The 13,450-nt window shown below is 28.1% G+C and overlaps 1 protein-coding gene across 19 annotated transcripts in view; it reads right to left on the bottom strand.

The window, feature by feature from the left end:
* LOC136979409 (ankyrin-2-like) overlaps positions 1-13,450 on the bottom strand; it is a 376,384-nt gene that overhangs the window by 124,834 nt on the left and 238,100 nt on the right. For 17 of the 19 annotated variants that reach the window (XM_067275362.1, XM_067275361.1, XM_067275359.1 and 14 more), the window contains one exon: positions 765-2,309. The exons of the other annotated variants lie outside the window; for them this stretch is intronic. In XM_067275362.1, the coding sequence (XP_067131463.1) occupies positions 765-2,309 (1,545 nt within the window). The remainder of the gene's footprint in view (positions 1-764; positions 2,310-13,450) is intronic. 19 annotated transcript variants of the gene reach the window in all.

Consider the following 13,450-nt stretch of genomic DNA (forward strand, 5'->3'; position numbering starts at 1 on the left):
ATTTTTTAGAAATTAAATTATAGAATCATCTATTTTTTTAAAAATAATTTTTAAATCTCATATTTTGTGGTGAGGTTTGAAGATGACTTTGTTATCTAGTCAAACAAACATTAATTGTATATTATAAATTCTACTAGAAATTATACTTTTCTTACTTCTTTTTCTCCATTATAATTACTGCTTATTCTGAATATCATTTACAATATTATACTAATCAATGTATTTATTCATTTTGCTACACCAGATTTAATTTATATGTTTATTTGTTGATGTATAAAACACAAAAATCTGTAACAGCTGGAACATAGATAAATTAAACACTACATACCATGCATAAATCTTTGTATGCATGGTATGTAGTGAATTATAAACTAAGATAACAATTCTTTGTTATAATAATTATATGTTTAACAAATATAATTTAAATAGAATTAAAATTTTTATCTATAAGTTATTTAAAATCAAGCAAATTTCATGTATTTTATACAAATCTAGTATACTGAAAATTGAAGATTAATGGAATTTATAAATGTTTTTGTTTTAAAATAATCTATTAAGAATGTCATTAAATTTATAAATTGTACAGTATAATCTACAAAAAAAAATATTTCGTAATTTCCTGTTTAAATTCAATAAAATAAAAATACTGGCCATCAATTAACATAATATATTTTCCTTAAGAGAATTAATATTCTTGTTTATTATTTGATATTGTTTGACTTGCCTTGTTGTCTTTTTTAATTAAAGTTATCACTTAAGCTTACCTGTTTTCACTTTTTCTTCTTTAATGAATGTCGTAAAAACTTTTTTGCCACATTTTAAAACTGTTTCCTGCTTTATGCTTTTATCAATGCTATCTACATCTTTTCTTTGAGTTGTTACAAATTTGTAAGTCTGTATTAATTTTACATCTTTACTTCTCTCAAAATCATTTTGTTTCATTAATTTTAATTTTTCTTGTGTTGAAATTGCTTCTGATTTTAAAGCTAATGCTTGTTCCTTTGTTTCTGGCAAACTTTCCTGTGCAAATTTATCTTCTAATTCTTCATCATCTAAAATTTCTGTTCCTGGTGTTTCAATTTCATCTTGACTTTCGATATCTGCAACACCTAATTGAATCTGTTGATCTAGAAGAGCATCCTGAAAGGATAGCGATAAATCCATTGGACTTGTGTGTGCAGATACGGTATCCACCAATGTTGTTTGGGTAGATGAATCTTCTTTTGGAAATGATATATCTGCTGCAGAATCGTGAGGACTTACGGCAACAGATTTCGTTTCGAATTGAAAGGGGCTACTTGCAGTTTCTGTCGTGACTGGCGATTCGGTGCCGACTCCCGTATCTAAAAGATGATCGGACATAGGACTGGTGGCTATTTCGGATTTTTCGTATATTTCTTCCGATAATTCGAAACTTTCTTGTAATCCGATACCCTTTGATATATCTTCTTCGGTAAGACTTGGAGATTTAATAATTTCTGTTTTCAAAGGTGATTCAATATTAATAGGACTAGATGCTTGATCTGTCTGAAGCACTGGAGAAGATGGAAGATTTTCAATTTCTGTTACCATGTTTTTATCACTGGGAAGAGAAATATGCTCTGGTGATAATTCTTCTTTTTCATCTTTAGTTCTATGAGTAATTCTTATGTGTGATTCTGTTTTAAAATGTATATCTAAAGTTTTTGTTATTGGTGGATTCACTAAAGTTAGTTTACTTTCCGAAGTTGCCCTACCTTCGTCCATATCTAAAATTTTACGATCGAGTAAAATTTCCAAAGGTCGAGTATCTTCGTTTATCGATATACTTTTACTGCGAATAATATTTTCCTTAATGGATTTTCCTAAATAAGACGTAACCGGTTCTTGCATGGTGGGAGCATCGTACGTTTTAATGAAGAACTCGCTTCCCTCTCGTCTAATATCGCCCGGATAGGCAGTATAAACGGCAATCGGACTTAGTCCGCGATCGACGTGTTGAGGCGATTTTTCTTCTTGTTTGCGTTCGTCGCTAATTATTTCTTTTTCTTTAGTAATCTTGTAAATATCTTCTTTATTAGCAGAAATTGATATGTCAGTTACTTTCTCATCAGATATCATTTTCTTCTGAACTACTGAGGTTTTTAAATTTTCATCAAAACGTTTCGTCAGTGCTAATTCTAGAGTTTCTTTAGTTACACTTGGAAGAGTGCTAGCTACTAAATCTTCCATCACCTGTTTCTCTTCAGAAATTTGTTCTTCTATAGTACGATCTTGAGAACTGGAATCATCTTGATCAGAGGGAATGACTTGTTTCTCCAAATCATGTTCTGAAAGGTGCGAATAACTTCTACTCAGGTATCATGTTTGGTTGTTTAAAAATCACAATTCTCATTCAACCAAACACACTGGGTATGTCAAATATGAAATGAATATTTTTATTCTAATGGATGATCTAATATCTTCCTTAATATAGTGATGATATGAAATGTTTTATATTGCAAGCAGGATTTCATAACAAAATACATGCAGGCATAACAAAACATAAAAAGCTAAGACACTAAAAACAAAATTAAATATATGATTGACACCATAGTACAGTAGTTTACAATTTTTAATACTACAATTACTAAAATAATCAACATAACTTATTTATCACTCTTCTACACTACCGATAAACACGGTCGAAGTAACGAGAGCATTTCTCGACGACTTTATAATTCCTTTAAGTTAGTTTCGGTCGTCGAAATTGTTTATTTATCGTACGATTATATTTATTTGAAGAAACAATAAGTTTCGAAACCTCAAAAAAATATATTTGTATTTAATAGAATGTTCTTATTTACTTGTTTCTTTTCCTATTTAAAATTTACTTTTAAATAAAATAGCATCAGTTATTTTTATTAAATAATAATTATTATAATATATTAATAGACATTTATTTCAAAAATGCAAAATTACAAATTATAACACATGAAATTCTTCATCAGATATCTCAAAAAATTCATTTTATCTTTAATTATAAAAAAGTCATAAAAAAACATTTTATAAATGCATCATGGAATATATGTATGTATATTTATATTTATTAAATAAATATATAAATATATTGTAAAAAAAGCAATAAAATCATAAATAATTATGATGATGTAGCTAGAATAATTATGAAAAAGGTATATTACATATAGAATAAAATGCTGGAGCACTATATTTTATATATGCAATATTTAAGATGTCTATATAAACATAAAGCACTAATAAATCTAAAGAGCAGTTTTATAGCAGCAGATCAAAATATCAATATAAACAATGTGCAGTACTACTTACCTCCTAAAATAATGTTAATGATATGAATAAAAGCTTTAAGGGAATATCGTGCACACAAATCACATTCTCACACATTCATTGTTAATAGTATGAGAAAAGGTAATATTAATTATCTAATATTTGAAATTTGCTCATTTTTATTTTCTTTCGATCAATTATTTTTATAATAAATAAAATATTGTTTCGACGTTCGGAATCTCATTATTATTTATATCAACTAAAGATTTTCAAAACAAAAGCTAGTGATAATTCCAGATAAACTAAATATGAAATAATTTAAGATGCACGTCGTCATATTTAATAGTGTTTGTTTCTTGGGTTGATATATTGTTATTTGAATAGAAATTCTTAAGTATATAAGGTAATACGATGCCCATTAATAAATATAAAACCAAAATTACAAATACTTTCAATAAAACAGCTTATTGTCATCAGGCAATGAAACAGAATAAGGATTCAAATTAAATTGCTAAAACCTTTGAAAATAAATAAATAAATAAGTAAATACAGTGTTAATGGAGAAATGGGAGGAGAGAGAAAGTCTACTTCAAAGTCTTAACTAGCAAAATCCAATGTGCTGACAGGTTTACAGTAGGTTGATTGCATGGGCTAAAAGTTAAATTATGTATTGTTTCCTATATATACATCACTGCGGGGTTAGAATGTGGATATAATAATTAAACATCCACCTAAACAGGCTCCAAAGCATTATCTAACACCAATTTAGCCAATTCTGTTGTTTCATTTGGCCATATATGATGTCTGTTTGATATTCTGATATAAGCATAGCAAACATCCTGGATGAAGTACCAATATAAGAAGTGAAATTATTTGAAGTTAAGTTATATAGGAGTATTTCACAAATATCAGATTTTTCCAACATAGATAGAGGGTTCCTAACATTAGTAATCAATCTGTGTAGGGATGGTTGAGGTTGGGTGGATAGAATATAGCCAAACAATCAAAGTGATTGAGATAATGTAAAGAAACAATACCTATAGAAGGAATGGAATGTTCAAATTCTATGGGAAACTGAAATAAACTATAACAGAAACAAACACACCCACTAAATAACCTTAATTACTTCCAGTATACATTTAATGTGAGAAAATTCAGACTAACATTTTCTATCTACATAGGAGATCTTCGTCGGACTAAGATGTTCCAAAACAGGATGCCAAAACTGTTCTATTGAAAGTGTTTGAATTTGTATTTGTAATTTTGTATATTTTTTTGTTACTAATTAACGCCATGAGACAGTTTTGCACTTTGTTCTAATGTTCTAATGTTTTAATGTGATATCACATTTATGAGAAAGAAGATAAAGATGATTGCAAAGTGACTGTTGTTCTTGATTGATAATATAAATAAAAATGTTTTATTTTTAACTGACTCTTCATTTTATTACTAAAAAATTCATTTTTGATATTGAAATGATGAAGTTACATTTTTAATCTTTTTCAGTTATGATAAATTTGGTTTTTAAAAACAACAGAAAACAGATATTTCATTAAAAGATAATGTAGTATACATTCACCATATATCTGCATTATTGATATTTGGTATAGTTTCTTAACTAGTATTTGTTTATTTAAATATATGAAAAAATCAACAACAGTTTTAAATAGAGGCAGTAATCTCCAAGAGTAAATAGTTTGAAAGTGAAGATATGTAACATAACAACAAAAAAATGCCTTACATTTATTTGTTATACGGTACATAAGTTTTGAGTATTCGAGTTGTATCGTGCAGTTTTATACGAGACAATTCATTATATCAAATCTCTCATTTTCTGTATATAGAGACAAACTATACTACTTTTGGATACCATTTTATGTTCTAGATGTTTTAAGTATGTTTGCAAGATATAAAAGTGACAGTTTTTGAAGTTTAATATTAAAATATTTTCTCTCTCGTATTCAGTTGACTCGATGCTTGTATCGAGTTGAGAAAGATACAACGATCGCTTCATCAGAGGAAGTCGATGCTAAAATATTTTCAATTTATGAGAAGTCTTTCTGCAATGCTACTAATGCAACTGCATTAAAGTAGATGAAACAAATCTGAATTAAAAAAAATTTTTAAACTATCAATTTTGAATCAGTATGCATAGTATCTTAATTAACAATCTTTTATCATCATCCAGTACTTACATTGAAAATAACTATAAAATTTTTGGATTTACATGCTAAATGGATTTTCAATATTCTCAAAGAAATTGTAAGAAACTGAAGTGAAAGTATGTTCTCTTTTACTTTTAAGATGCAAATTTATAGATATTAACGTCCATGCTTTCTAATCATTGTAAACATATTTATGTCTAAATGCACGTGTGCGTCGTACAATCCAAATATTTCAAGTAGAAATGTCAAAATTTATTTTAATGCTTATAAACAATCATCTAAATTTGAATTTGTATTTGAAGTAAAAGTATTAAGATGCTTTCGTTCTTTAAATAAATAATTTTAATCGACTTCTTTTTAATCTAAAATAATGAGCAAAGTTCAAAATTAGTTCACCAGGTTTAAGGTTAGCCATTTGCTAGTAAATATTAAACATTCTAAAAAAATCCCAAAAATAAACAAGACACAAATAGAAATCATTTTGTATAATTCAATTTTTAACACTTTAAAATATTGCAGAAATAAAATAATGTAAAATGTTTTAAGTAATGAATATATTATATTTAAATTCGACGTTAATAATTCATTAACGTAATTCTTAATTATTTGAAAATATTTATAAACTCTGATGATTTTTACTTGTGTCATTCTTTTATATTTAAAATCGGTATTTATTAATATTAATAAAAATTCTGCTTTTTTAAAATCCAAAGGAAAAGTTAGGTATTTTCAAATTATTTTAAAAAGTTGAGCTAATTTAAGCATTTGTTGCAGAGTAATTTTATTATTTTTCCCAAACAGATGGGCTTAATGCTGTTCTAAGAAAATTAAAAAATAAATTTGCAAATGCACAACATTAAAATAAACCAAAATTAAAAGGTTAGAAGTAAATTAAGTACATTTTTATTCTCTATAACAGAACTTTCTCGAGCTTTACAGTTCATAAAAATTGAAAAAGTTAAATTCGGCAATATTAGTCGGCTTAATTGATTATTTATCTAACCGCCTAAAAGGGGTTTGTGGACTAAACAAAATTTGTTACATCCTTCTGATCCAACCGTTCGCCAGAGTTCAAGAATTACCGGAAGTTATTTTTGAACTCTGGCGAACGGTCAGATTAGAAGGATCGATCACAAAACTGCTCGATCCTTGCGCAGTTTTTTCCCCGGTCGGATATTGTGGCCTCGCCCACTCCAAACTCTATGGACAATTTTGTTGCACTTTCATCCTTGTCCGGCTTATCTTTCGACGTACATTGTGTGTTTCCATTTCGTAGCCATTTTAGCAGCAGACTAAACTCTACTAAAATAATATAGAGCAAAGAGTACGTTCGACATCCACAATTAAGCATGCTAACTCACACGGTAGCATCAGTCAACTGATTGGAATCTTGGACTGTGTATTAAAAATGTTTTTTATGCAGTTAAAATAATTTTAAGGTGAACAATGAAGGCATGTTGCCATTTCAAAATTACAAAACGTTTTTGTTAACTGTTTGCACCCTCTATTGAGTACGAGTCAGATGAAATAAAGGGTGGGGTGCCGACATCATTGACGGTGTTGGATCTATATAAACCAGACCTGTTTTACTGCTTGCTTCTGCATTATTTCAATTATTTGCTAATCTGAACGGGGCTCGGACCCAATTAGTTCGGACTAGTGGGACTCTACCGTGTGTGTGTGTGACTGACATATATCGATATTGATAGTTTTGAATAAAATATTAACAACTCTATTCAACTGAATCTTTATTTCTGTACATTTTAAAATTGATATTTAATATTAAAAGTTTTATTTCAAATTTTTTAATACCTATTTAAGATATATAAAATTTAGAATATGTAACAGTCAAGTAATGATACATTTTGCAAATACTTTTGGCATGTTTCATAAGATGTCTTATTATTTAATAGCTGTTTGTTACAGAATAAGTGTAATGTGATTATTTTATTGAAAAATGCATTAATGTTGGACCTTATGTAACTAATGTTTCTAGACTTTGTGACATTAACAAAGATCGTAATAATAAAAATTTCATGGTAATCTGTCTTCTTATTACAAAAACAACAGAAACAAAATCGACAAACTCAAAACAACAATAGAGATGTTCATAGCCTAAAAATCATTGTGCACTTACATTATATATGATACATTGTAAGTGAACAGTAACTTTTTGATTACTCTATAGTGGTCAGACATAGCTTAAATCGTTGAAGAAGTGTCTGTAACATTCATTAAATTTAATTCATTTCATTGTATATTTTACTTTGGTGATCTTTTATGATTTAACCTTAGAATTTCTTTTTATAAATGGTTACTGACAAAATGACTGTTCTATACTTTGCATATGTAAAAAGTTTTATAATGTTTTGTTTTTAGACTATTATTTAAACTTTTTAGGTACACTGTTGTTAATTTCTTTTTAGAAAAATTGTACTGTTTTGAACTTTCAATATCGCATATAATAAGCCATAAGGAAAATTCGTTAAAATTTTTGTTTAAATCTAATTATTGATTATTTTATTTATAGTTTATTTTTCTATTCTAATTATAATAATAATTAAAAATGAAGTGTTCTTCACTAACGTAAATGAACCGAAGTGATTGTTTTTAAAGGAAACGTATATGATTGTAGTGTGTGTGTGTGTTCCTAAGCATATTGTAAACAGTATTTATAATTTTTCTTTCCCTAATAATGTGGATGGTTACCAATATTTTCAGAAAAAGAAACCATTTCTATAGAATCTGAATTTATATACATTATAATATATTATATGTATTATTGTAATATATTAATTTCAGATCTATAAATTTCTTTTTACGTACCAATTACTTTTGATATTTTACGGAGACTTAAATAATTTTAGCATTACTTATTTTTTGGATCTGGCTTTTCGTTATTTTCTAACGACGAGTTAACTCCGGCACGAGGATGCGCGATTCGCTTCGCAAACGTTTTCGATCTTCTCGTGCCGAACCGATTTACGATTTTGGAAGCTGTTTACGTTCGATTATTGTCCGATTCCGTAGAAGATTTAATTTGGTAATAACTTTGGTGTTTAAATGAACAAAGAGTTATCTCAAACCTCTGGCTTATGTAAGCAGCTTTTTATTGACTCATCCTTTTTATCTTTCTAGCCTGGGATTTATGACTAGTTTGTAAAAAATTTGATTAACAAAATGATTTATCATTATTTCCTGTTTTTTATAATGTATTATAAAATTAAAAATTTACAAATATTTTCTCACTGTTATAATTCTATAGTGATAAATTATAAGTTATTATAACAATGAGAAAATAAAATCATGTTACATATTAAAAAACATCAATTTGTCTTTAATTATTTAATATACCAAGAAAATTTACAGCAGTAATTCAGATAAATGTATTATATTTAAATATTTATTATTAAATTTTTCCTTTTGATTTTAATAAAGCAAATTTTTAACAAATTTTTCAGGATTTTTCAAGATCTATTATCCCAATATCATTCAATAAATATGTCATAAAATATCTTAATGTATATAAAGCAGACCAAATAGGAACATTGCTTTTTATAAGAATAGTTTCTTCATAAAACAGATTTAAATAAGGTATTTAAAACTTTTTTCTTCAATATTGTAATATAATTAATAATTATTATTAGTTATATATGTACGGCATAACAGAAAATAATTAGTAATTTACTTATTTATATTATTCACGATGATCGATTAAAAACATTTCTCGAAGTTCATTCGAACATGACGACAAATATTTTCAAGATCAACTATTAAACCTCATCCTTAGTCTTTGTCAAAGAAAATAGTTTTTAAAAATTAAGCAAATTTTGCATTCCGGTAACAAATTATAAATTTTTTAATTAATGAGCAACGTCATACTGATGGATACGAAAAATTTCGACGCGACCGTCCCCGTCCCCATTAAAATATAACAGTATAAACGACGCTCGAACCGAGTTCGCGATTAACGGCCAAATATTAAATGCCGGATTCTCGGACCGTAATACGTATCGCATATAAAACTATAAGCCCGAGAATCCGGCAGTTAATATTTGACCGTTAAAATTCGACAATTACAAACATCCGTGCCCAAAACGGGTTTTGAACCGTAATTTGGCGAACTAAAAATCATATCTTAAGACATTCGTCTACCAAATTGGCCAATATTTTAGAATATAGCCAAGAATTACAAAAACAGAAATACTTAAAATATTATACTTGTGGTTTTTCAAACTTTTAGAAATAATGCGTATAGATATAAAATTTAGATATTATTTACTTTTTAAAAACTTTGCTGTCTCGAAAGTGTTTCGTATCGTTTTCGACGAGGTACCGTACCTATATTTTAAGGAGTATTATTTGACTTTATCGACGGTTATAAAGACGATATCACAATTCGGCCGTAAAATTTGTAATTATTACGATTAAATTTGCTATTTCCAAATTTAAATAGTAAAAGTCGAAGATAAACAATTTACATCTATTTGCACAAAACTTCAGTAAGTTTAAACTAAATGACAAATGCTTTTAAGATTAGGATATAGAAAATCTGTTGAAAATATTGTATTAGATGAACATTTCTGAACAAACTGTCAAAAGGAAAAAAAGATAATATCTAGCTCTGCAGTGAATACGTGATATTATGATAAATTCAAATTACAACAGAATTTCTATTGTTATTTTTCAGACAAATTTTATCAAGTTTTAAAATTTATTCTCTGAATTCGTTTTTTCTTTTTTACGCGTGATCGAAATTGCTTAACTGTGAAATTTATTCAATTGACATTCTTTTTTCTGCTCTAATACCAATTAGTTTTCTATAGCATGTTTACAGATTTTGCAAGATTTAAATTCTGTACACAAATTATTTCTTAGAATATTAATCCACATCTACAATAATTTGTTGAAAAAAATACATTTAAAAACTTAAAATTTAAAGTAATTATGTAATAATCCATTAAAATGTGAAATAAATCATTTTAAGAAATAAAACACACACAACATAATTAAATTTTACTTCACTTTTAAATATTGATGTCTCTTGGTTATATTTTTTTAAAAATAATTGGAAGATGCTATTGGCATTTTCCTAAATATTTCTAAATTGTTAAATTGGCGAAGAGGTAACGATTGCTCGTCTCTTCGTTGGTTATTATAAATTACACAGTCGGTTATAAATAAGCACTACACGTATAACCAATATCCAGTGAGAGAATACAAAATTATATGTATATGGTTATATGTGAAGTGCTTATTTACTTATACCCAGTTTGAGTAGATGAATCATTTATTATAATAAAGTATTCTACTTATTGTTATCCAGTATCAAAGATCTTTGTAAATTTGATTCCTGGATTTTATACAGATGTGGCTAAGATTCATAAGCATGATTAGCCACTTAAAATCAATTAAAAAAGATTTTCTACCAGTTGTAAGAACAAACGTCGGTGATACCTATTTATACAAACAAGCTTGATTATAAAGTTGTATAAACTATTAAAATGTCTAAGTTTTAGAAAGTGTAAACTCTCATTCCGGAGACTTCCTTAGCTAAAGACATTGTCATTGTACACAATTTTATATATTTAATCGTCTCGGTTAACGTAAGATATCCTTATCTCCGTTTTTACTCGGTTTGTTAAACGTATATGTTTTGTTGTTAAAAAAAATAGGAAGGAAATCTGCATAATCTGATTATCTTTTAATATGTTAATCTGATTACTAACTTTAATTTTATTCAATTCTTACATACAAATATATTAAAATATGAGAATAGTAATTGCTTAATATGAATATAAGAGGTAAACCATAAAATTGATACCTTTTTCTCAACAAATTCTCTAAACCTTCTTCATATTTCAGTTGTAAAAATTTTAAAATGCTAAAATTTACACCTTCCGGCATTCACCGATTAAAAATGAACTTTTTGGCTACATTCGGTGGCCTGCTATATCGAACGTCTATAGCAGGTTTGAAGTTTGAATTCTTCAAATCTGGTATAGACATTTGATATAGAATCTCCTTAACCTGACACAGGCCACTGAATGTAGCCAAAAAATTCATTGTTAATCAGTGAATGCTGCAAAGTGAGAGGAAGGTGTGAATTTTTGTATTTAGATGATAGTTCCAGCTTTAGAATTAACAAATTTTAAAATGCTTCAAAGACATTATATCAATATTTCAGTGTGATGAAAAATAATCAACAGGTTGGAAATAAGATGATCGGGATTATGAATATCCTCGTCGGTGTCACTTTCGGATTATGAAGATTTCAAATATTAGAAAATGTACCTAGATTAACCACTGAATGAGGTCACTTAGATTAAAACACTAATTGATAATTATCATCTAGCTTTGACTTCTAACTAAATAGCTTTTTCTATTGCTTGGAACATTCACTGGATTTTCAAGATAAACTTAGTTTATGCTTTCATCAATAAGATATCTCTACCAAGTAGTCTATGACATATATTTGATTAATATCTCTAGCAGAAGAGATTTCTAAATTGAAATTCTCATCATTGTGACCGACTTCGCTACAAGAATTCTCTTTTCTAACAAACTCGTATTCGGCATTCGGATATTCTTATGGATTTTAACACGAACGTGCCGTCGGCTTTTTAATATCGCAGAAAAAGATTATCGTCAAAGTAATGATTTAATGGTGATTTAATGATGGATGTTTTCAAAATTGAAATCCCGACATGTTCGTGAAGTACTAGAACACTATTTTCTTTTTAGGGATGTAATCTATTCTACCTTTATCTTCATTTATGATATGATATAGCACATAAAACAGTAAAAGATATTTTTGAAAATGAAAATATTCAAAAATAAGAGTGACCAGCCAAGTCTTTCAATGTAAATTATTATTCTTAGGATATAGAGATTTGATATAGGATATAGAAATTAATAGAACGTTGTTAAATATATACAATGTTCTATTAATTTTTAGTATGGAAGTATAGTGTCTGTGGAAATGTCAGTATTATTAAATTTTTTCTGAAGGAGAATATAAACTTGATGAAACTTTACAGATTGCAAACACAATACAAGGATAGACATTGTCTTTGATTGTTACCCTAATCATAGACATTATCCTTGCCAATGTCTATGATTGGTGTGACAAATCTGCAGACCAAAATCAGCACGAAATGAATTGCATAGACATGTGGAAGATATTGCTACAATAGTCAACATCAGTTTTGGCAATATGGAGAGTTATTCATAAACACGTACTGTTCAAAAAAGTGTACTGCCGTGATCAAAAAGTATCGAGTATGATGCATTTAAAACGACAGTATCCCCTTGCACGTGTGCAAGGGGACGCCGTCGTCGGTATTTTTTTAAATATTTTTTTCTTCGTTTGGTAGAAGTTTCGTCACGTCTAGCAGCAATCCATACATCATTATCTGTTTTCATTTGCAAATAAATGTTTGTTTTGCATGTAAAGAATTTTTGTGCCTATCAATTTTTCAAAATGTTGAGTGTAATTGAGCAAAGAACAGGCATTAAATTTTGTTTTTGTGATGGAATTACTGCTATAGAAACATTGGAAATGTTGCAAAAAGCCTTTGGTGATGATAGTCTATTAAAAACAAGTTTTTGAGTGCACAAGATGTTTGAGGAAGGCAGAGAGCACATCAAAGACAAACCATGTCATGTTAGACTATCCACTTCAACTGATGAACATGTCACTTCAATCAGAAATTTGGTGCTCGGTGATCATCGTTTAACAATTAGGGACCTTATCGAACATGTTCTAGTATCATTTGGATTTTGTCAAGCAATTTTAAAAGATCATTTGGGCTTGCGATACATCACTTCTCAAGTCATCCCAAAAATGTTGAATTTTTTCCAAAAACAATATGTTCAAGTGGCCAAGGAAATGCTTTCTCAAAGTGAATTGATCTTAAAACACATCATTACAGGTGATGATATATGGATCTAAGCTTTTGACACCAAAACAGCTCAACAATCAAGTGAATAGTGCTTGAAAGGTTAGCAATACCAAAAAG

Source organism: Centruroides vittatus, unplaced genomic scaffold (assembly GCF_030686945.1).
Source record: "Centruroides vittatus isolate TY-2023 unplaced genomic scaffold, ASM3068694v2 contig_620, whole genome shotgun sequence".
Taxonomy (NCBI): domain Eukaryota; kingdom Metazoa; phylum Arthropoda; class Arachnida; order Scorpiones; family Buthidae; genus Centruroides; species Centruroides vittatus.